The sequence below is a fragment of the Urocitellus parryii genome, chromosome 3 (genome assembly GCF_045843805.1).
Source record: "Urocitellus parryii isolate mUroPar1 chromosome 3, mUroPar1.hap1, whole genome shotgun sequence".
NCBI lineage: Eukaryota > Metazoa > Chordata > Mammalia > Rodentia > Sciuridae > Urocitellus > Urocitellus parryii.
Window position 1 is genome coordinate 19,464,126 of NC_135533.1, and position 25,121 is coordinate 19,489,246.

At 45.0% G+C, this 25,121-nt stretch overlaps 1 protein-coding gene across 1 annotated transcript in view; it reads right to left on the bottom strand.

The window, feature by feature from the left end:
* Positions 1-20,623: 20,623 nt before the first annotated feature.
* Positions 20,624-25,121, bottom strand: part of Exoc4 (exocyst complex component 4) — a 783,024-nt gene continuing 778,526 nt past the window's right edge. The window contains exon 18 of the mRNA XM_026392784.2: positions 20,624-22,053. Coding sequence (XP_026248569.1) covers positions 21,816-22,053 — 238 coding nt within the window. The 3' untranslated portion in view covers positions 20,624-21,815. The remainder of the gene's footprint in view (positions 22,054-25,121) is intronic.

Consider the following 25,121-nt stretch of genomic DNA (forward strand, 5'->3'; position numbering starts at 1 on the left):
AGGGTCACAAAAGTGTCTCCCTTCCAAATAACCTGAGTTCCTCTAATCCCTGTCATTTCCTGCCATCATTTCCTTACAGATAACAGGTAGTTTGCTGAAGAATGTAACATATCCTGTCCACTTAGGCTGGGCAGGGCTGCAGGTAAATTGCTTTTCTGCAAAGAAAACACAATGGGCCCATTTTATAGAATTATGAATTATTCCCTTAACCTTGTATTCCTACCATCCTCTTCTGTCCCCTAACAATACCAGGAAACAAAGAAAAAGTGAGCTATGGTTGTGTATTGAATGTATTAGGTTCAGTGAGGTTATAGTTAAAATTAATTTTACCCGTTACCTGTTCCTTTTTGCCTTTTAATGTGGTTATTTTAGAAATTTCTAAGTTACATGTGGCTCACATTCTAGTTTATTGGACAACACTGAGGCAGTGAGTGGTTTTGGTGACAAGTCATTCTGTGTGATCTTATTCACTGTTATTTGGCTTAACAGGCTTTGGTGACAAGAGGCCACTGGAGATAATATTCACTTGTACCTGGCTTAATAAATACTTCAGCACAGAAGGAGTGGTGCTGGGTATCAGTATGCTGCGGGCTCTTCACTGTTTAACTTAACCTAGGCTCTTTTTACTCCACTATAGAGAAAGGAATCTTATTGTGGTGCTAAAAGCATCCAAGGTCTTCCTGAGGCTGCTTCTTTTGTCCCTTTCTGCAGATGCGTCAATTAAGGATGCTTTGATAACCTGAGCTTCCTGGACAGAGAGCTCCTTGCTCACTTGCTAATTAACTCTCCAAAGAAAGCAGAGGAGGGGCCTCATCTCAGAGGATTCCACTTCCGCTTCCTGTGCCTCCAGACTGCAGGGCTCCAGGCTCACAGACCAGCTGGAGTTCAAGCTTTTGTTTTTCAGGCAGGAGAGACTTTCCCTTACAAACTAGAGCATTCTCTGCAGGATGTCATTCCTCCTAAAAGCAGTGCCTAGACCTCTTCTTTGCCAACAGTACTTGAATACCAACAGCACACATTCCAATAGACAGACAACCTTTAAATGGATTAAGAGAGTGAGTCTCCCTGCCCCATTTCACTTCATTTCCTGTGGAGTGGAACAGGTTTTTCAGCTGGTGACAAAATGTCACTTCTTGAGATGAATGATACTCACCCACTTGGAGGCTCCAGGGACACCTCAGAGTCAGTGCGTGCACAACCAACTCAAGGGCACCACGCCAGGACCCTCTCTGTTCCTCACTAAATCTGCTCATGGCACTATAGTCCCCCAGTCACCAGACTCAAGAGGTTGAGGGCCCCTTTCTCCACGATCCTCACTCCAAGTTTTGCCAGGTCAATCCATCATCTTACCTCTAGTCCTTGACCCCTTCGTCTCTGATTGGCCACCATTTTCCTTGCTTCTTCTTTAGATGAAGGCCATGGCTTCTTACCTCGACTGCTTGCCTGTCATTTGGCTAAGGGACATTCGAGTTCATCTTCCTGTGGAGGCTCTGATCAAGTCACTTCCTAGCACCCAACCTGGCTCCCTGTGGCCTTGCTAAGGCCAGCTACCTCCAAAATATTTTGGGGGGCCAAATTGGACCACTCTGGATTTTGAAGACTTCATATCCAAAAAAAAAAAAGGAAAAATCGTGTATTGAAAGGGTAGTATTTTTGGATTTTTAGGTTAAATGAGATTATAGGTAAAAATCCATTGTACCTGCTCCTTTTTATCTTTTAATGTGGCTATTAGAACGTTTTACATACACGTGGCTCACATTCTAGTTTATTGGACAGCACTGAGGCAGTGAGTGGTCTTGGTGACAAGACATCCTGTGTGACTGTAACTTGGCAAATAAGCAGACTCCATAAAATTAAAAGGTAAGTGTTTCCCCAGTGTTGGAAGCCATCTATGGCTTGGTTAAAACACCCTTCCCACAATTCCTCTTCGACTTGTGATTCTAGTGGAACCCCCTGTCACTGTGTAGGAACATCTTTTCAACCTACTCACCTTATGCTCATCCCTATACCCGAGGCTCTTTATAAATATAGACCCTACAAATGTGTATTCGTTCGCTATGGCTGCTATTTTAAGCCACAAACTGGTGGCTTGAAACAAGAGAAATGTTTTGCCTCATAGGTCCGGAGGCCAGAAGTCTGAAATCAGGATGGCAGCCTGCGGGGCTCCTCCAGAGGTGCCAGAGAAGGGTTGATTCCAGCCCCCTCTTCTAGCTGCTGCTAGTTCTGAGGCTGTGGCAGCATGGCTCCAGTCCTCACATGGCATCTCCCTATGTGTGTATGTCTCCAAGTGTCCCCTCGTAGGGGAAAAAAGTAATGTCTTCCTCACCCTGGCACAGATCATGGCTGAGACTCCTATAGCCAAAGAGATTAACAATAGAGAAGTACACACATTTATTCAACATCAGTTTTATGTGACACAAGAACCTTCATAAATAAATCTACAAAGGGGACATCTACACATTTGTATGGACTGTGTGCAGAGGTAAGATTGGAGGACAAAAGCGTTTTGGGGGACTTGGAAGCTTGCTTGCTCTGACCCTTCTAAGCATCCCTGTGTGACATTCCTTCCCTCCAGCATAGGTAAGAACACTTGTCCCAAGGTCTTCAGAGGTGAATGGGGACAGAAGGCAGAGAGTAACCTTCCTATGTTTTATGGCCTGCTTTAGGAATAAAGGATGAGGGGAACAGGAGAGTGGCCTTCCTGTTTCCACTAATTTCTTAAATGGCAAGGTGGCATACAGGGGGTAGCATGTTCTGAGTCCCCTTATCTTTTGTATAAGGATAGCACTTTCATAGGATTAGAGACCATGGCATCATCCTACCTATTGACATCCATAGGATCCTGTTTCTATATAATCATTTCTGAGTTACCAGGAGTTATGACTTCATTATACAAATTTTGGAAGGACACGATTCAACCCATCCATGACACCATCTTAAGCCAAGCCCAAATGCTCTCTAGTTCTGAAAACAACCCTTTTCTCATTTCCCTATCCCCAGCCTGACATAATCTCTACCCCTCCTGACACCTCAGGCCTGAGTAACTCTTGCAGATTTGTCAAGCTTTACGACACACAGCACTGGCTTTGCATCTGATTCAGATATTCAAGTTGGCTCCTGGCTACTTTCTGAAGGGAATGTTGACCCTGGGCCTGCAGGGTCTCAAAATCTCACTCCAGTGTCTCATCTCTCTTGGGGACAGAGAACAGGAAGCATAGCTGCTTCAATAAGAGTGCTCCTTGTCCCTGGCACCTCCTGGGTACAACAAGGTGTGTCCTCGTGGGAGTTCTCTGCCACACCAGTTGTTCCCAGAACAGCACTGCAGTTCTGAAGACATTCCTAAGGACTATCTCACCTCAGCCACTGAAGGCCGCATCTCCAATGGCTACCTCTGAAGAGCAGGCTGTTCTGAACCATCCCCACCCCAGTCAGCAACTTTCCCGTCCAGAGCAGTTAATCTGCTGTTTAAGATGCAGATCTCGATTTCTTTCCACAGCCGGCTCAGCCACGTTTTGTGGTTTTGATTAGGAGATAGCGCCCTGTGCGCAAGAATTGGGTCAGGTCACACCATTTAATAAAGCTATCATGACTGATGTGAGCAGTACACACAAAAGGGAACAGGAGTCGCACAGCTGTACTCTTTGTGGCATGAAATCGTGCAGCTTGCACTTGGGTAGGGACCCTTTTGATGTCACAGGGCGAGGGATTAAGTCATAATTATGTAGATCTAAATTACCTTCCAGCAAACCCACTGGCTGTTCTTCATTAACATCACAGCAGGCTGCAATTCCAGCATAAGACTGATCATCCTTCAGCTGCCTGACATGCAGCCTGTCGAATATGTTGGGAATTAAGCAGGGACCTTCCTCGAAAAGAACATCAGGTGCTGTTTCTCTCCTTTTGTCTCAGACTTTATGTTGATGGATACGTGGGAGCCCTCCTTCCCGGGGATTGCCTGAGACATGTGTGCTGGTTTCTGTAACAGTGGTCCACTTTATGCTTTGAATATAACCCTTGCTGCTCTGCCACTGTGACTTATTTTTGAAATGGACATATTTCTTTCTCATCCCCTCTCCCAGCTTCTCCCCCATCTCTCCCCATCCCTAATCTCAAGGGAAACAGAATTACCTTTCTTCCCCATTTTAGGCACAGTTATCTCCTTGAGCACATATCCATCATGGAACAGAAGTAATTCAGAGTTTGAGGATTGCACCAGAAGATCTCAGAAATGACTAGCTCAGAAATTAACAAGTGAATTACAGCTCTGGACACAGCACACGTGGAAGGTAGCCTTTGAATCCCTTCTTTACAAACCCCCTGTTCCCCTTGATGGGCAGAATCACACCCTCTGGGATAAGAGTCCCCTGTGCTTCTCCTTTGCTAGCAAAGCAATGAACCTTTTTCCCTTTTTTCTCATTATTGGATTGGTATTGGGGACAAGGACCGAGATTTCAGTAACAGTAACATCTGAATGTCTCTCCCTAGGAGGGCTCAGATGACCAGTTTATGGACAGAAAGGAACCTCTGGTGGCTTGGGTGTTTGAATGCCACATCAGGTTATGGAGACAGATCCCCGGTCAAGGGGGATAGGAAACCTTGTTTTGCCTTCACCCAGATGTTTGTCTTATAAGGATAGTCTATGAGCCAAAATTAAGTCTTCCATCTTCCATTTGGGTAAACTGAAGAGACTGCTACCCAAATTACACAGAACAAAACAGCCTTACTTCAGGGCATAGCGAGGCATCCCCTGTGAACAACAGAGTCCATTAAGGAGGGAGCTAGAACTTTCTCAAGCCTGCTTTCTGGGATCCTCTGTCCATGGGTTTATTTTCTATTCAAAACAAGGAATATTCAACTTACTTCAAATTGAGTAGTGCTTAGATCCTCACAAATGCACAAAGGAGATGATAAGTTTGGAGGGATAGTCAGAGTCAGCAGAATTAGTGAGGGGGCTTAAAAGAAAATATATTACCTGGTTCCTCTTCAGGCTTAAGTGAATTAACATTTCCAGTGTTTAGGAGCTGGATTTCTTAAGTTTCCATGAGCCTTAATTTTAATTGTTGAAACTCTCTAATTCTTCTATGTGGTCTTTGATCTCTATTTTTCACTTTTTTTATTCTGAGCATTGTCTCACTCTATTGCAGAGGGTGATCTCAAACTTCTGGGCTCAGTGATCTTCCTGCTTCTGCTTCCCAAATGCTAGGTTTACAGGTTTGTGCCACTATGCACAGCTCATTTTTAAATTTCTTTATGAGTATGGTTCATGATTCCAGACTACTTCAAATTCTTTCTGAAAAAAGATGGTGGTGTGTCAAATTGCAAGTAAATTTGAAAACAGAGCTCATCTCTGTCGAAAAACTCCTCTAGACACCAGAGAAGAAAACCACATTCATCCTCTGTGAAAAGTGGCCACCTATCATTGGTTGAAATCTTGAAGTATCAAGTCACATACTACTTTACAATGAAACCTAGACCAGCCCAGTGTGGTGGCACATACCTGTAATCCCAGCAGCTCAGGAGGCTGAGACAGGAGGATCCCAAATTCAAGGATGGCCTCAGAAACTTAGTGAGACCATGACTCAAAGTAAAAAATAAAAAGGGCTGGGAGTGTGGCTCAGTGGCAGAGTGCCCCTGGGTTCAGCCCCAGTACCAGAAATATACAAATACATAAATAAAATGTGACCTATTCCCTGTGGGCCGCTCTCACTATGTAAAGTTCTTCCTATATTAAAACAAAGTTAGCATAGTAACATTTTCCTATTTGTTTTAATTCTTTCCTTGATTAGAGAATTTTTCTTTTTAGCATGTACTAGTTACTGTTGCTGCATACCAAATTATTCTAAAATTTAGCAACTTAAACAACAAACACGGTTTGTGTGAGAGTCATAATTCTGAGGGTCAGGAAACAAGAGCTAATGACTTGGGTGGTCCAGCTCCTGGTCTCTCCTGAGGGCGAGATGCTGGTTGGCAGGGCTTGGCTACACTGAGGACTTGCTTCCCAGACGACCCACTCACCTGGTTGTTGGAAGAAGGCCTCTCAGTTCTTTGCTGGCTTCTGGCAGGAGGCCTCTGGTCCTTGCCATGTGGCTTTCTCCAAAGCCTGCTTGAGTGTCCCGCAGCTGGCCCCCCCAGAGGAGTGATCTGAGAGATAAAGGAGAAGCCTCCATGTTGTTATGACTGATCTGGCCCCACACCATCACCCTGCCATATTCCACCCAGGAGAACTCAGTGGCTAACTGCAGTCTAGCTCAAGTGGGAAGGGAATTAAAAATCAATCTCCACTTCTTTTACTTATTTTTATAATCATTTCTCTCATTGATATTCTCTGTTTGGTGAGGATTATTCATATACTTCCTTTTAATTCCTTATACATGATTCCTTTTGTTCTTTGGACATACATTATATTAGCTGGCTGAAAGTTTTGTATTATAAGCCCAACATCTGGGCTTCCTTGGAGACACTTTCTATTGACTTTCCTTTTCCCCTTGTGTATCAGCCATACTCTTCTGTTTCTTTGTGCATCTCAATTTTTTTTTTTTTTGATACCAGGGATTGAACCCAGGGATGCTTAAACTAAGCCACATCCCCAGCCCTTTTTACTTTTATTTTTTTGAGACAAGTTCTCACTAAGTTGCTTAGGGCCTCATTAAGTTGTTGAGGCTGGCTTTGAATTTGTGATCCTCCTGCCTTAGCTTCCCATGTCACTGGGATTACAGGCATGTACCACTGATTTTTTATTGATTGAAACTTATTTCTTAAACATTTTTTGAGATATGTCACATACTTTAATATTCACACTTTTGGAAGTATACATACAATTCAATGGACTTCAGTATACTCACAGAGTGTACGAATATCACCACTCTTGTATTTTTCTCACTCTAAAAAGAAAGCTTAAAAGAAACCTTGGAGCTCCGATGGCACAATTGGTTAGCATGTGGTACTTATAAGAAGAAACCCCATACTTACTACTTGAAAAGTAGAAATTTAAAATAATGTAATGTTGTTCCTCTGGAAACCAGATAGCTTCTTCTACCCAGGGTCTATTGTTGCTGTCTTGTTGATGTCACTGATCTTTGTTTAGTAACTTTTCTGGACAAATTTTGTAGTCTATTCCCTGTTATGACCAAAGCCTCTGCTCGGTTAACTTAGTGGTCAGCTAATGATGAAGCAGAGGATTTCCTTAAATGCCTTGAGCCAGAAAGTCTCCAACCTTTGCTAGGGGACACTGTTTGTTGCATGCTGGGGTGCATCGTCAGTGCTCCCACAGATTAAAGCTTCCTGCCTATAGAGGGCGTGGAGATCAGCCAGCAGGGAAAGGCTACCCTGTGGGTCTTTCCTGAGCAGGCAAGTCCTGCAGGGCGTATATAATGCACACACACATGTGAGTGGCCTTCTAGATCTCCAGGGATGTGTTGGAGCTTTTCAAAGCCCACTAAGAACATCTTGTTTGCAAGATCTTTGCTTTAAATACTTGACCAGACTCACATTTGCCCCAACTGCTACTGTAGCCTTAGGCAACCAAATGTTGAAAATTTTCTATTGATTGTTTTTGACAAATGCCCTGGAGATGAGACCTTTCTCTTCCTCTCCTAACCCAGAAAGCTCTGAATGAAGTCATATGACATCATCCTGGGTGTGAGGCTTTTCCAGAGGCTGCAGGATAGCTTACACTAATGGCAATTATATGGGATACGCAGTTTGAAAAGCTCTAGACCCAGTGTATCTTTCAGAGGCCACAGCACTGCTTATTTGCACAGTTAACCATGATTACAAAGCTACTGTTTTTTTAAGGCCACCACAGAGTCAGGGTGAGAAGAATAGCATAAGTTAAAACACCTATTGCTATTATTATGCAGCAGTTTTTCTTGAATAAATATTCTATATGTTGTTGCATGCTTGTGGTAAATTTTTAGAGTTTGGAAAAGTAGATTTTTCCTTTTTGGATCAGTATTCTTATTGATTTTCTAAAGAAGCACACTTTCAAAAGATCTTTAGCTCCCCATTCTAGAAGTCTCCAAGCTCCACTTTTTGAAGGGAGAAGCACCAAAGAATTTGTCAACATATTTTACAGCCCCCACACTCACCTGTACTGAGAACTGAAATTCAAGGTCTCATTTGAACCTGGCCAAGAGCTGCCATTAGCAGTTACAGGATACAGCAGGGGAATTAAGCGGGTGGGGAGATTAGCCCTTGGGTGAATGCTTTCTCTAAAGTCAAACTGGAAACTTGCAGAAGAGCTCATCCCCTCTTTGACCACTTGAAAATTCTGTGTCCTCCATACAACCACCTGCCAGCTTTGCAAGGTGGGGAGGGATTTACTTTCAGAGAAAGCTGCCCCAGATCCTTCTGATAGCAAGATAACCCAAGGGGAGCTCAGATGTCAACCTGAGATAGGAGCACTTGCCAGCTTTTGGGGACCTTCTTTCTGATCAGCTTTCCTAGCCTGGCTCCCCAGTGCTTCTGGAGCTCTTCTTCTCTGGATGGTGCCAGCAATTGGTAGCCACATTCTTACCATTGATCACTCCAATGGTGTAGTTCATGGTGTGCTAATAGGAGATTGGATGCCTTCTGTAACACTGCAAGAGGCAAGTCTCTGCTGTTGGATAAATACGGGAGTGCTGGGCTCGGTGGTGCACACTCCCAGCGGCTCAGGAGGCAGAGGCGGCAGGATCATGAGTTCAAAGCCAGCTTTAGCAACTTAGCAAGGACCTAAGCAACTCAGTGAGACCCTGTCTCTAAATAAAATATCAAAAAGGACTGGTGATGTGACTCAGTGGTTAAGCGCCTCTGGGTTCAATCTCAGTACCAAAAAAAGAAAAAGAAAAAAGAAAAAGAAAACATACTGTCAAGTTGTATTACAGAAAAGTGCTATCATTTTCTACTTCCTTCCAAAGTCTAAAATGTTTGCTCTGTGCTCCCTCAAAAATACTGGCTGCTGTCAAGGGTGGTAGTACCAGTGACCTTACGAGTAATGCTGTGTATCTGCATGACATCAGTTCACACATCTTTGTATCCACCATGCCTGACATAGTGTCTAGAACAACTAGAATAATCATAAACATTTTTTGAATCACAATAAATATTTTGCAAAATCTATTCCTCTAGTCCACTGCTCTCTCCTGTCTTGTCCTAGATATCCCACAGGTGACTCAAGTTTACTACACATCTCCTGCTTCAACTCCACCCTGCCCCTCTCCTTCTGCATGGTATTTCTCCATATCATGAATGGTAACCCACACACCCTGTTAACCGAGCTAGAAACCTGGGACCTTCTTCCCTTGGTCCTTGATTTACCGATTCATCTTGCCCCACCCCACCCAACCCATGATCATATCCGGTCAACTCCATTCATCCTCAACCTATCATTCCTCCATCCTCCACCCGCCCCACCCTCCTCCACCCTCCCAACACCAGCTGATAATTTGAAGGTCAAAACCTGCTTCCCCTCTCTTGCTTGAAACCCTTTGGTGGTTACTCCACACTCCTCAAAGTAAAAAATGCAAGCTCATTAAATAATGTCTCCCACAAGCTCCTGAGTCCTTTTCCAACCGTGTCTCCTCCAAGTCCCCACTCAGGGCCACAGCTGTAAGCACAGAGCTGAATTCTAAGAACCTTCTTAAACTCCTTTCTTCTCATTCCATAAAGGAAACAAAGGAAGTTTGTTTTTGCTGTCAAAAAATTCTTTTTAGTTTAATATATACTTTAGAGAAACTGGCTCCTTTTAAAAGAGCCATTCATTCAGAAAGGGTAGGTTTTATGACAGGACGAAACTTTCTAATCAGGAAGGTAAGAGCTAATCATGCAGATGAGCGATGTTGGCAGCTTAACTAAGTTAGGAGCTGCAGCTATACATTATTAATAAGCTGAGGGCTGGTGGCGTGGCCCTGGCTATTGATAGCATGAGCTAGCTGGACCCCGTCTTGACATGATAAGAGTACAAAGCTGTGCACCCTCAGGGAGTACCTATCACATGGCAATAGGGGTTAGGTTTGGTGGGGGGATTTGCACAGGCACCTCTCTGACTCAGACTTCCTGATTGAAGGTGCGTTAGGGTTCTCCAGAGGAACAGAGCCAATAGGAGGTATGACTATAAGAAGGGGATTCATTAGATTGCCTTACACAAGCAGAAGCTGGATAGTCCACAATGGCCGTCTGCAGGCTGGAGAGCTGGAGGCACCAGTAGCTGCACGGTCCAAGATGTTGAGGCCTCAGAACAAGAGGGATCAATGATGCTACTCCAGTCTGAGACCAAAGGCTTCTGGAAACTCCCTGGAGAATCACTGGCAGAGTCTGTTTTGGAAGAGTGGAGGAGCCTGAGTCTGATATCCTCAGGTGATTGTAGCAGCAATCAAGAACCCATTCAAGAAGAATGGAGCTAGCATCTGTGGCTGCTTCCCTGTTCTTCCAAGTGTTATTCCACTCGAGCCACCTTCCTATTGGATGGTGCTGCACTTCAGTTCGCTATCCCACATGCCAATCATTCCTAGACACACCCTCACTGACACCCCAGAAGCCTGGGAATCTTAGGTATCTCTTAATTTAATCAAGTTGGCTGTTCAATTGAACTGTTACAGAAGGTGACTGTAGAGCACTGGGCCCCTGGGGTGACTGTCAGAAGAGCACTGGGCCAGGGGGCCAAGCACAGCCTTGTGTCTGGCAGAGCTTCACGCTCTGAAGCAGAGGGGGGTACGCCCTGGATCTTGCCATGCCAATCTGAGTTATAATTCCTAAGGCTGTGTGGACAGCTCAGTGCAAATCCATGCCCCAAACTAAGAAGGTGACAATTAGTACATGTCCTATTGCAGATTAGAGGAACTGACACTGCATCTGAAGGTTGGGATGTTCATGAGGGACAGGACAGCCCATGCTGATAGCTCTCTGAGAAAGGTTGTCCTTAAAGACCACTCAGGGGCATTCTTCTAGAAACTGCTCTCAAAGGTGGCCACAGAGATATCTCCAGGATTGCCATCTAAATTGGAGTAGTACCAGAGGGTTGGTTAATTAGCATTGTTATGCTCAAATTTGGGACCCCCAAAAGACAACCAGAGACCGAGATCGATGTAAACAGCAAAGAGGTGCTTATTGCGAGCTAGCTCGGTCCTCCACGCACACACAGCAACTGGTGATGCTGAGAGGTCCTGAGCCCAGGGTTTGCAGCAGTTTCATACATTCTTTGGAGAAGGCAGGGACTTCACATACATCATAGCATCTCTTAGCAAATCATCACACACCGTGGGAAAATCAAATAACAACTCTGAAACATGATTAGCACATTCACTGGCGGGAACAAGTTGGGTAGGGGTGATTGGTCAGTACAAAAGGGGTATTCATTTGAACTGATTGGTTTAAGCCAAGAGGGGTGTAGTGCTGAACTACATGGTTTCCCAACATGTTATCAACCACCATAAACTACCAGGAGGGTCATCTGGCACCCCAGGTATTTACCTGTCTCATGCTGATTGGTGGCTGCTAGGGGGCTGCTATGGATCCCCACCTAGCCTGACTGAGTCAGGGACACCTAGCGCAGCAGATCTCTCCTGTTATTTGTAGATAAACAACTTAGCTGGGTGGGACTGTGCCTAGGAGTACTCTGTGGGTTTTTCCAAGGATAAAGGTGATGTCCCTTCCTTGGACAGGCTTTGCTCTGAGGTAGAGGCTGGTTTTTCAGCATAAGAGGGGCTGGAAATGAATGGTGAAATGTATTTAAGATGTGTGGTTGGCTGGTAACTTCTCTGGGCTTCTGTGAATATAGTTAAGAATAAATAAACCCAGTACTTGACAGCCATGGAGCCACAATCCCAGACCCTGGTCTTCTATAATGAACTCTGTCTCCAGTTCGTCTAGATGGTGGGTCTGATCCTGTTGGCAGAATGTCTTGGTTTGCCCTGGAGTAAACATTCCAATAAAGTACTAGCCAGAAAGTGGGGACATCACCCAACTCACAGAGCATCTTGGAAGGTGACTTCCATACTTTCTTGCTAATAAGGTTAGGGCTGACTTTAAGCTTTAACAACAGCTAATTATTGTAGAGAGCAGCTTTTTCTATTTTTATATTGGATTTCCATAGAAGGTTTCCTATGAATAGTCAGAAACATTGAACCTATGTATATAGACTCACAAACAATATTTGAGTTAAAATAAAGGAAGGAGACAGAGAAAGCAAAAGATGTAAACGAGCTGAGGGGACCCAAGGTCACACCTTGTGATGGTAAATTGTATGTGACTCCTTGACTGGGCTAAAGAATGCCCAGAGAGCTGGCAAAACATAATTTCTGAGCCCCTCTGTGAAGATGTTTGTGGTAGAGACTAGCATTTGAATCAGTGAACTAAGGAGGATCTGCCTTCACCAATGTGGGAGGCCATCAGCCAATCTGTTGAGGGTCCCCAGAGGAAAAAAAGTCGGAGGAAAGATGAATTCTCTCTCTTCTCATGCCCTTTGAAATTGGAGCTCCTAGTTCTCAGGCCTTTGTACTTTAGGGCTCATATCCCTTGGTTGGAAGTTATACCCTCACTGGTCCCCTAATTCTCTGCCCTTCACACTGAGACTGAACAGTACCACCAGTTTTCCTGTTCTCCAATTTTCAGATGGCAGATCATGGGACTTCTCAGTCTCCAGAATCATATGATCCAATTCTCAAAATGACTGTCTCTGACTCTCTGTCTCTCTGTCTCTCTGTCTCTCTCTCTCTCTGTCTCTCTCTCTCTCTGTCTCTCTGTCTCTCTCTCTCTCTGTCTCTCTCTCTCTCTCTCTCTGTCTCTCTCTCTCTCTCTCTCTGTCTCTCTCTCTCTCTCTCTCTCTCTCTATATATATATATATATATATAATATATATAATTTGTACGAGCCTTCATAATATGTGTTCTCTGTCTCTTCTTTTTTTCCCTTCTTCCTTCTACCATGTGATGACACAGCAGGAAGGCCCTCACCTGATCCCAGCACCTTGATCTTGGACTATCCATTCTCCAGAACTGTGAGAAATAAACTTCTGTTCTTTATAAATTTCCTAGTCTCAGGTATTCTGTAATAGTGGCACACACACACAAGTGGCAAGTTTTCATGAGTGCACCTGCTGATCCTTCTTATACTTCGGATGGTTCTTTGCTTCATTTTCATACTTTTTTTTTTTAACTATGGAGTTTGTTAAAATGCCTCCCTTCATCTCAAGTCCACCCACCAATGCCCTAGCTCTACATTTTCATTAAGACCATTGTCCAATATACCTCCTTCTTTAAGTAACAATAGTTTAGATTGTTATCCCCTTTTCTGAATTCCTCAAGTATCGTGGAATGATCTTCCACTCTCAGGCTGGCTTAAAACACTCCATAGTTAATTCACGCGCACTGTCCTATTCTTTCTATAAGGTGGTCATGCTTTTGCACTCAGGGCCGGGCCTTCTACCCCTCCACTTGGCAGCCTACAGTGTGAGACCCAGGCCAGGACTCTCTCAAATGCAGGGTCCCTGGAGTGTGCTGGTTTAGAGACCTGGATGCCAGTCCTGGTCATTAACTAGATGTCTCTCCTGTCTTCTGTTGGATTTCCTCATTTTGCTGCTCTGAAAAGTTTGGTGGTTAGGATGAAAGCTCTATAAGTTCCACCCAGCTCTATGTATCGACCACAGGGTAATTTACTGCTAGAGCTTGGATCTGAAATGTCCTCCCAAACTCCGTGTGTTGTTATAATTGTAGTCCTCAGTTGGCACAACTGGAAAACTGAAACCTGTAAGAAGTTAGGTCACAAGGCGTGGGGGGCTTCCCTTGAAGCGGGTATTAGGCCTCTCCTCTCTGGCTCTGTTTCTTTGCTTCCTGGCTGTCATGAGGTGAACAGGCCTCCTCTGCCATGATTTATTGTGCCACCACAGGCCCAAAGCAATATGAGCCAAAATAAACCTTTCCTTCATGTAAACTGGCTTATCTCAGGTACATGTTATAGTTAGTCACATGATTATCAAAGTTACTAAAAAATTAATTTATGTAAAAACCTTACCCTAGATTAGAATAAAAAAGAATACCCCCACCTCCCGTTCCTTCATAGGGAAGATTATCTTGGGATTGCTCTTGGAGTCCACTCCCTTTACCTCCAGGGTGTGGTTGATAAACATCCTGTTTGCTGTAAACCTGTAATCCCAGTGCCTCCAGAGGAGGCCAAGGCAGGAGGATCCAGAGTTCAAAGCCAGCCTCAGTAAATTAGCAAGGCCCCTAAGCAACTCAGTGAGACCCTATCTGTAAGTCAGACACAGAAAAGGGCTGGGGATGGGGCTCAGTGGTCGAGTGCCTCTGAGTTTAAACCTTGGTACCAACCAACCAGTATGCTTCAGAGGATTAAAAAAAGGAGGTAGAAGGAAGAGGAGAGGGGAGGGGAGGGAAGGGGAGGAGGGAGGAACATACCTTTATTTGAGGAATCCCTGCAGAAGGCTTTTGTTCTGGAAGGCTTAGGTTAACAGAGAGAGTCCTGATCTCTCAGTGCAGAAAGGAAAAGGGGTGTCTGTACTGGGGACACTGAAGAGGATTCCACGGGAAGAGCAGCACAGCTTGGGGAGAGCAGGCATCTAGAGTCCTCACTGGTCACAGGAGGAGCAGGGTGACAAAGGGACCAGGATGCCATGAGAATATTGTCTTCACCCGATCTTCCCGCCCTGCTTCAGCAGTGATGTTGGCACAACTGGAAGGAAGGAAAGCATCCCTTTGGGGAGGAAGCCACAAAAAACGACTGAAGGTGGACCTCTGCTGAGAATGTTAAGTGGGAGCTCAGCTAGATTTGATTTAGGAAAATTAAAAAAAACAAAAGAATGTGACATTTTTTCACCTCAATTTCATACAGCAATTTGAGAAAACCTATTAGAAATCCATGCTCTGATGTCCTTCAGCACAGGTGGGAAGAGAAACTGCAAACCAAGCCCGGCAGAAGGCCAGGAAAGGCAGGGAAGCCTGGCCCCTGAAGGGCACTGAGGCTCCAGAGTTAATGAGATGCGCATATAAAAACCCTGGCAGGCCGGAGAGGCAAAACGGGGCTCTAACAGATAGAAAGGAAGACCCAGGAGCCAGACATAGCGGGCAGTCGTCTTGTGTGGGGCACCACAAGAGGCAGGAGCTGAAACAATCACCTAACAAAATCAGAACGTCTGCTTCTGGTTCTGTCCTAGATCCCTGGGGCTTCAGGCATCCAAACACAGCAGGCAGAGCTGTCTGGGACCCTCCTGCCATAACCCAGGCTTGGGCAGGGTGGCTGTCCTCTGAAGCCACCTGCAAAGAGCAAGTTATCTCAGAATTGGGTTAAAAGGTCCTCGAAGAAATGGGCAAACAATGATCTTATTACTGGTCACGTATGTTTATTACACGGCAGGCAGGGAACACTTCGTCTACTTGAGAGAGCAGTGCTGTAGGGTAGAAGCTATTATTATTATCCCATGTCACAGATGAGGAAACTAAGAATTTGTGCATTTAATAACTTGTATAATATCAAGGCACCTGTAAAATGGGTTGAGTTCAGTACACACGACCCCCAAATCCCGCACCCTGGCATTCTGCCTACAAGGAGGGTCTCTCTGCCCTTCCCCTCCTTGTCCCCCACAACAAGTTATAGAACCTTGGCAGGCATTTCTGACCTTCTCCTAAAGCAGGTCTTGAGACCCCTAGGTGAAGTACCTCTCTCCACCTGAGGAAGGCACTCCTTTATCTCTGAAGATGAAGGTCTGAGACACGAAGCCCACAGAAGGCCCTGCCTGTTTCCCGGCCAGCTCCTGCCCAGCGTCCTCTCATTTCCACGATCTACTCTTACCAAATCTACTGTTACAAAACACTGCTGAATTGCTTCAGTGGACCTTCTGGGACTCGGCCCTGGGCGTCGGCGGCTTGTTTCCAGGGTTCCTGTAGATGGACCGCCACAGGGTGGGCTCAGGCAGCCGAGGCCAAGGAGGGTGGGGAGGGGCAGCTCCACATTTGGTCCAGGATGGCTCCTTGGAGGGGCCACAGGAGAGGACAGAGGAAACAGGGAGTCAGCTTTCAGAGAACATCAGCTGCAGCTCAGGCAGACACATAAGTTTGGCTCAGAACAGAGAACACAGAGAGGGACTCTGAGCTTGAACTCTGGTACTGGGCAGAACATGGCCGCTTACTGGATGTGGGGCGAGGTCCTTAACGTGAGCCTTGGTTTCCTCAGATCTCCATCACAGGCTCATCGTGGGGAGGAAATGAAATGATGTGATAAAGATTTAGCACAGCATCTGACACTCAATTGTTTAAAAACTGGTGCTTAAAATAATATAATGGCAATTATAAAATAAAACCAATAACCAAACCTGGCTGCTAATGGTTTCCTGATCTCTCACAGTAAATAAATCCTGAGAAAGAGAACTCAGCCTGGCTTTTCTGTTCGGAGTCAGGTTTCTCCTAGAGTGTTGCTAAGTCAGCAGGAATCAGAGGCCACATTTCTAAATGGGATCATGTGTAATGGGAACTCCACTCACCTGAAAGCACCTTGACTTATTTTTTTTCAGTTGTGTGTACACACATGAGCTGTATATTCATTTTAAAAAGCAGGGATTGGCTTTTACAGGTCATTACATTCTTGGGATCCCAGGAGCTCCTGCTGCAGGTGTGTGAATGTCCTGGAGATATTTTTAATCACAGACGCATCTTTGGCTCAGGTATGTTACAGCTCCCCACCCCCACCCAGCGAGTCCTGTGCATTCCATCACAGTCTCACCTGCCTCGCTCCCTTAGCAGAAAGTCTTTTCTGGTGTTTGCATCTTAGTTCACTTTTAAAGAAACTTCCAGCTCAGCTCTGATGGCTTTTGCGTCTCATTGCACTCTTGATAATTAGCTCTATCTCATTACACTCCAGCCCAGTTGGAATAGGATTAGCTGGTTCAGGTGTAAACCTGTGGCGTGCATCTTACTACATCTCTTCAAAATCCCAGGCAGGCCTTCTGCCGCAGCCAAATTAGGACAACTGCTTCCAGCTGTGTACAGTTCATTACCACTTCTATTTCAGGAAGAAAAAAAAAAAAAAACCACTGTATTTCACATCTGGTCATATGCTTATTAATTATGTACTTCTTATAACAACTGTGCCTAATTAGGACAGAGTTGAGACCTTTGCCGAGCCTAGTGATTCTTTATGTTTTCTTGTTCTTCGTACCTCATTACCCTCCCTCCAAATTATGCCCAATTTGTTTTACATCCCTGCCACATTAAGGCGATTGCTCTCAGGTGTGCATATTTCAACACTTTGCTTTTCAAGCAAGATTCTGTTGACCAGGACTCTCCTTGTGTTTATATCCTACTAGGACAGTCACGTTTTGGGGTCTTTGGATCACAATTACCCTAAATGGAGTAAATCTAGCTTGGGCTTGCTAGCCCTGGGGGTGGACTCTGTTCTCCTTCATTATTTCCTGGGAAATTTCTGTGTCCTGATCCTGGGGAGGCAGCAATAGTTATGCCTCAGTGCAAGAATCTTGGATGCAGTGGCCTTGGTCCATTCATAGAGCCTATGAGGTGGAGATCCATTTGCTTTACCAAGGAATGGTAAAGGGTGAAATGCCAGGCTGTGCTAGCCTGCAAGGGCACATGAATAGTGACAGTCCCAAGCTTATAGAAAAGCAGAGCTCAGAAGAGAGCAGCAGGAGGTTAGGCTGAACATTTCAGTCAATCCTATGAAATATCTTGCTAAATAAAAGGGCAGTCTTTGAGAATATGAATTCTGTAAGAGGTGGCTTGAAGAAGCAGATGGAAGTATATAAGCTCCATGTCACAAGGCCTGTCTCATTGGCTTGCCACTGCATGAATCCCACACCACCTGAGCTGTATCAGGCAATTATATCTTCCTGACTTACTGAATGAATGCATCAGTGCTAAGAAATCCCTGCATATGACTTGACAGCAGGAGTCATTAGGGTTTGGTTGCCAATTCAGTTTGACTGTTGTTTTTCCTCCCAAACCGTTTGAAGCACGAGATTGTGAGTGTGAGGTGCTGAAAACATTTAGTAAGAAGGCAGTCCTGGAGAGGGGCTGGGGCTTCTGTCAATGAGGTCACTCTGCTGAATGCAGTGACTCAGGATGAGGGTCCCACCACTCATTCGTGAGTGCCTGTCTCAAGAGCATAGGCTGTAGGAGCTCAGGCCTGGCCCTGCCCTTAATCTGAGCTGATTTGGATCCACTCAGAAACAAACTTGTCTTTCAGGGCTTGGAAGCAGGAATTGTCTGCTTCAGGCAAGGGCAACTTGAGGAAGGTACACTTGTCCAATCAGCAGGGACATTAGCATGAAGGGGAGAAAGTTCTAATTGGGAAATAAGATTTAAGATTTTGATGTAGCTGTAAAAATACTGCACAAGGATCAAAGCCCTGGAAGTATCTGTGTTCATAGGCCAGGTATTTTCAATGAGTGCTCATGGGGTAAAGGGCACAATAGCACCAAAGCATAATTTTGTTTATAAATTAAAAGGGGGTACTGACAGGTGATAATAAGATGGCTAAAAGTAACAAGAAAAAAAAAAAAAAAACCCTGCAGCAGCATCTACTACCTGCAGTTCTGAGAACACAATTTGCCAGTTAAGAACTGCATCTAATCTGTTAAATTGGTTTTTCTTTTTTTAAAGAAATTTATTCTAAAGGTAGCTAAGTTGAGAGAGAAGCTTCTAGTAGTTTCTGATCCCTTGGGTATGATAGAAAGGAAAGTATTATTTAGGACACAGGTTTGTTGTGGGGACAAAATGAAAAACTTGTGAAGCACTGTAGAGTAGACAATAGTGACCAGAGAAGTTAGTTTTCTCAAACTATTGTTGTTGTATCACCACCAGGCTGGGTGATACAACCAAAGCCTTCCTTCTTACGTGGTTATGTCTATGGCCATCTCAGGACCCTGCCTAGTCACAGGAGCCTTCTCCATGATCTGTGACTAGTGCTACAGACAGTGTTCCCCTTGTAGTAATCCCTTTATATCTGCAGGAGGTTGGTTCTAGGGCCCCCCTCTCTGGATGCCCAAATCTGAAGACATTCCAGTAAATTGGTATGGAGTGGCTTTATTATCCTATAATCTACGCACATCCTCCCATAAACTTTAAACCATCTCCAGATTACTTGTATACCTAATGTGATGTAAATGACATGTAAACAGTGGTACGGTTTTGTTTAGGGACTAATGACGGGACAAGAAGTCTGTCCTGTTTGTACACATGTGTTTTTTTCCCCCCTGAGTATTTTCAGTCCACAGTTGTCTGAATCCCTAGATTTGGAACCTGAGCACTGTTTGGGCCAGCTGTATATTGTTCTACTTGTCCCTTCTGTGTAGGGAGAAAGTGGAGCTGGGTGTGGCGGTGACTGCCTGCAGTCCCAGCACTTGGGAGGTTGGGGTGGGGGTGGGGTGGGGGGAGAACACTCAAATCCAGGAGTTTGAGACCAGCCTGGGTGACACAGTGACACTTTTTCTCAATACATGCAGACATACATAAAAAGAAAAAGGAAAAAGAAAACCAGGAATGAGAATATGGTTTACTTTATTTTTGGTGCCCCTTTGGTAAGGACTATTTTGTTGATCTTTTTAGCTGCAACTGCACATCTAGAGGGTGGCCTTCGTGGGAGAATGTGACTCTTGTGGTTACATGTCAGTGTGTGTATATGTTGAGGCTTGTCCTTGGTGGACTCTGGCTCTCTGGAGCACTTTTCAGTCATGGCTGTGAACAGTGCAAAACCTGTCTCACAAACACCTCTGAAGCGGGGCCATAACATGTAGAAACCTTCACTGTCCCTAGTGATGGCAGATTTAGGACAGTCCTGCCATCTCCAGCTGTATCCATTCAACCAGCCCCTGAATGCATCACTGGGGATTCTTAACCTTTTGAAGAATAAAGACTGATGTTCCAACCTTCAAGAAATTTGTGTCTGGAATGTCTTGCACAAAGATCACTGAACTCCCTTTTCTGTTCAGAATTGACACGTTTCAATTGCATCGTTATTGTAAGCACAGTAAGGGTCCCACTTCCCTAAATGCTGCCCTGAAGCAGCTCTGTGGCCATTTTTCTGCTGGCTCTCAGTGGTTTTTGGCATTCTACTCAATCGACCCAAACGCCTGTCTCTCCCCACATCCAGGGAGGCTCTCCTAGGCGCTCCCCACTCCTCCCCTGGCTCTTCTGGCAACACTCAGGTTCTCCCCCTAGAGAGGACAGGAAAGAGAAGAGAAGGCATAGAGGGAGGCCACTACAAACAAAAGTGGCCCACTCTAACCTCCGCTGGCCTCCCTCCTTCCTGGGGACACCAATGCCAATGACCTTGTGGAGGACCCTGTTTTCCCATAGCTTTCTCCTACACAGATTCAACTTGTTTCCAGCCAGGCCTCTGAACTACAGAGCTCTGTCACATTCCTTCCCTGAGAAGCCTGTGGAAGGCCATCATGCAGTCTGCATCTGGGTCCCTGCAGAGCTGCTGCACTGGCCAGCCTGGTTTCTGGCTTAGTCTTGAGCAGAGGTTGGTGGGATCTGAGTTGAGTGCAGCTCCTACACTCTGCCATAATAAGGATGTCCTCTTTATATATGTGCCCAGAGCCAGGTGGCTTGACACATACCTGGCCTTCAGGGAATGTTTGCTGAGTGAAGAATACAAGAAAAGCAACACACAACATTTAAGCTTCTCAAACCATCTTTTAATTTTCTGTTTATTCCATCAAGACCAAAGTTGTTACAAACAGGCATAAAGCTCCCCACGCCAGGGCACAAGGTGAGAGACCCTGCACATTCAAGTCCTTCTGGCTCTTATGTGTTCAATATGCACCCAGTCAGTGACTGTGGCCTCTGGTGACACACGAGGCATGGGCAGGCAGAAGATCTGGGAGCCTGGGGACAATGGTAAGGTCCGGTCCAGTGGGCCAGAAACACAAGGAGTGCCCACCGACGCCACAGAACAGCAATTAGAAACAGGCTCAGGTGGCTGCACAGAGGAGAAAGGTCACAGCTGTCTCATGGTCCTGGCACTCAGCTGAGCAGACCTGGGCTGCTTTCTGAGGTGAGAAAGACTGAGGTGCTGGCAGGAGGACAAGTGAGGACCTCAGGATCACTATCCCCCAAATTTTGAGTGAGATGGAACATTCTCTAACCCTTATTTTCTCTTGGAAATTAGAGGGGAAAACCAGGCAGAGGGTTGAATTGCCTTTCATTCTTCCGTATCTGTCACTAATTTTTTTTTTTTTTTTTTTTTTTTTTTTATAAAATAAAAGAAAAAGGCAACAAACCAACCAATACCCTGTGTACAAGCTACAGCATACAAGTTTGCTCAGCCATGTGGATAAAGGGCATTCGTTTCTAACCCTGGGGAGTTCCTGTTTTGGTGAGGGAAATTTGTTGGAAGTCACAGCCAGCTGAGAAGCCACTTATTTAATTTTGGCAACAGAGTCAGAAAGCAATGAGCATACACTTATTTCATCAGGCTCTAAAGGGGATAAAAATCTTTTTGTTCATGTAGGAGAACCCCATTAAGTGGTTGTAGAAAGGGACTAAAACTTAGGTGGCAGTCTACTTCCCAAGGTAGAAGTTTACATGCTGGTAATCAAACATCACTGAGTGTCACAAATTCATTCTTTTGTTTTTCAGCTTGTAACAGCTTGATGTGCCCTCCCCCTGTCCCACCCCAGCCCCTGCAGAACAGAATGCGTTAAAATCGCTGTTACCTGGCGACATCGGTACTGCAAACTTCCTTTAGAGTTCCCATGGAAAACCAAAACTCAAGAAAAAGCCCTCAGCCCGGCTTCTGCTAGCTATCAGTGAGGACAAACTAAGCTGAAGGGGGCGCGGGTCTGGCGGAGGGGGGAAGGGCCCCAGCCCGGCGCCCTACACCGTGGTTATTTTCTTGTCCTTGGTGGCCTGCTTGATGGCCGCCTGCTCGCAGATGATCTCCTTGAGCCGCTGCAGCCGTGTGTTCTGGGTGCTCTGGTCCCCGACGCCGGTCTGACTGCGGTGCAGCAGGGTGAGGGCGTGGATGTACTCGAGCTCCGTGTACTTGACGCCCTGGTCCACCACCAGGTTCAGGAGCTCGTCGGCCGTGTTGTAGAGCATCTCGTAGTACTGCCTGCGGGACAGGACGCGGTGGTGACATGAGACAGGAATGTGCGGGGTGTTAATGCTTACTATTCCGCTGCAGTGACTCGTCCCTGGCAGGCAGGTTTGGTCCCATTCAACCCCCCTTCGTTCACTTGCTCATTCATTCATTTCTGGATGCTCTAGGAACTATTCGTTTTTTCCTCCATACAGGCGGCTAATAGTAGTACCTACCTTTTAGGGTTATTGGAAGAATTAAATTAATGCATAGAATGGTGATACTTGATGAAGAGGAGCTCTTATTAGGAATGAAACAATGATGTGTCAATAGCTAGAAGTAATAGCCATAAGCAAGAAAGGGCCCCTTTCCTTAAGTAGCACAGAGGAAAGGTAAAGAGAAGAGAAATAATGACATTGCTGTTGACTGAGTTCCTTCCTGTCCAACCCTTGATGCACCCAGGAAGCTGTAACTCCCATTTCTCAGAAAAGGAAACGGAGTCCAAGAGAAGTTAGCGGACTCGCCCAATATCACTAAGACAGTGAGTTCCTGCACCAGGATATGAACCCAGGATGCTGACTCCAAACCCATTAGTATTTCTTCACAGACACAGAAAACTCAAAAGAAGAATGTTCATGTCCATGAGTGAGGTGTACACAGACTGAATCGACAGCAGAGGAAGGAAAAGTCACACTGTTGAGAGGAGGGTGTGGGACCAGTGGGACAACTCACAGGCCTAGGCTTTGGTCAGACGCGGCTTCTGGGAGGAAATTCCAGATGGAGGGGAGAGCAGGAGCAAGGGGTCATTGGCTGGATGTTGGAGAAAGAGCAACCCTGCATTCAAGTGCCACACATCTTCTCCACCCCAGGGAGAGGGTGAAGGCGGGAGTGTGAGAAGGTGAAGAGAGTCGCCATTCCTAAAATGGACATTACCACCACTATACCCCAATGCATCCGGGGGACTCTAAGCTACTACTGGCATGGTCACTCCAAACTACCCAGGAGGAGCAATTTGGCACGGGCTCCGAGCCACCTCTGCCACCATAGCTTCTTAGCAAAGGACATGAGAGCCTTCCCAGGTCTGGATCTCCTTCTCTCTTCCTGACACAAAGGGCTGGAGCTTTGCCAGGGTCATAGGGACAGACCAGGGAGCAGGCCCAAGGTAACTCCTGCCGGTAAAGGGGTCTCACAAATCTTATCAGGGTCACTGGCTCGGAAATCCTGTATTGTTGGAATAAGGACCTTTGATTTGTTTCTTTTTCATCAAGAACATTTTGAAAAAATAATATAGGTATATGTATATATCCTAAGGAAAGATGAGGCCATCCTGGCTAGAGAATATATTCAAGGAGCTTTATAATTTCAAAAATTACACAATGGGATTGTAATCAAGAAGAGTTCTGGTGTCTTTTCATATGATGTTTTTTTCCTGCTTTCCTTACTCTACTTTTCTAACTAATGTACTATTTAAAAATGACAGCCTATAATCCCAGCAGTTTAGGAGGCTGAGGCTGGAGGATCTTGAGTTCAAAGCCATCCTCAGCAAAAGCGAGGGCTATTAAGCAACTCAGTGAGACCCTGTCTCTAAATAAAATACAAAATAGGGCTGGGGATGTGGCTCAATGTCAAGTGCCCCTGAGTTCAATTCTGGTTAAAAAAAAAAGAAAGAAAGAAAGAAAGAAAGAAAGAAAAAGAAAAGAAAAATTAGGAGAAGAGAAATAATACTTTTTTTTTTTTTTTTTTTTTTGAGAAAGGGTCTTACCCAGGCTGGCCTTGAATTTGCCCCCCTCCTTCCGAGTAACTGGGATTATAGTGTGCACCACTGTGCCCTGCAAAATAATTCTCTTTTGTGAACATTCCTAAAATGTGGCAGGAATGAAAGTGCTTATTTTACTGAGTGTCTCCTGGGAGCAGACTGTTCAGCATTGCCTTCGTAGAGGGTCCTCTTCAGACTAATTTTCTGTAGTGGTTTCTAAAGTGTATTCATTTTAATCCCATGGAACCTGATGTGCAGGAACCCCTGGTCAAGGGTAACATTGAATGTGACAAAAGCATTTCTGGTAGAAGAGCAGAATGAACTAACCTCCAGGCCCGGGAGCCATATTAGCTACAGTTAGGACACCTTTTGAAGTTACATGTTTAGCATAATACCCATGTGAGCTTTGCACTCACTCCTCAGTATACCTCTTGTAATTTTAAAATATTTGACAATAACATTTACAAATAATATTTTAGAGAAAATCTTATGCTGTAGGAAGATGCACCATTTTTGTCCTGTCTTCATAGGTTCCCTGGCACACAATGGCCTCCTCCCTGACACTGGCTTTTATTTTAAGAAATGAGAGCCTGTATCATTTAATGTGCTTTCCCGTAGCTATACCTGTGAGGAACAGAGCTGTCTGTTTAGGAAACTTCCTAAGAATAGGCATGCAAAAAATTGCCTGAGAATAACTTACGTACAAATCAAGGTTTACAAATAGAATGAGAATTTGGGGCTTATGATGCTTCTGAAGCTTGAAGGGACTTGAAATCTGCAGTTTCTAGACTAGTAGTTCTTGAATTTCAGAGGGCCTCACTAATAGTTACCTGGGGAGTTTCTTAAAGGTGCAGAGTGCAGAGACACTGACACAGATACTGTGACTGTCAAAGGTTCTGAGCCAGCCAGGACTCGGAGCCAGAGTCTCTTTGGTAGGGGAATAAATACAAAACCATCCCCATCTTCTCCCGCCAGCCATAAAAGCCTTAGGGAAGGCCACAGAAGCCTGCTGTTAAAGGGTTTGTGATGCTTTTCACTGAGACTAAACCAAAAGAATTGGAATTCTTTGCATTATAATGTTGATATTTTTCTCATTTATCTTAAGAAGTAACACTGAACCCATCAGCCTGGATGAAATTGGATTTCTTTTGAAAAGTCTGATGAATTGTTTCTAGGGATACTGGCTGGTTTTCTACAGAGACTGCTCTTTTCTGCTGGGAGCAAACAACAAGATGAAGATGCCTGGATTGCTAGTCCTGGATCTTCTGGGTGACAGTGACGAAGGGCATGCCACTTAAGTCCTTAATGTTTCAATATCCTCTGTGCAATGAAGACCTTTATAAAT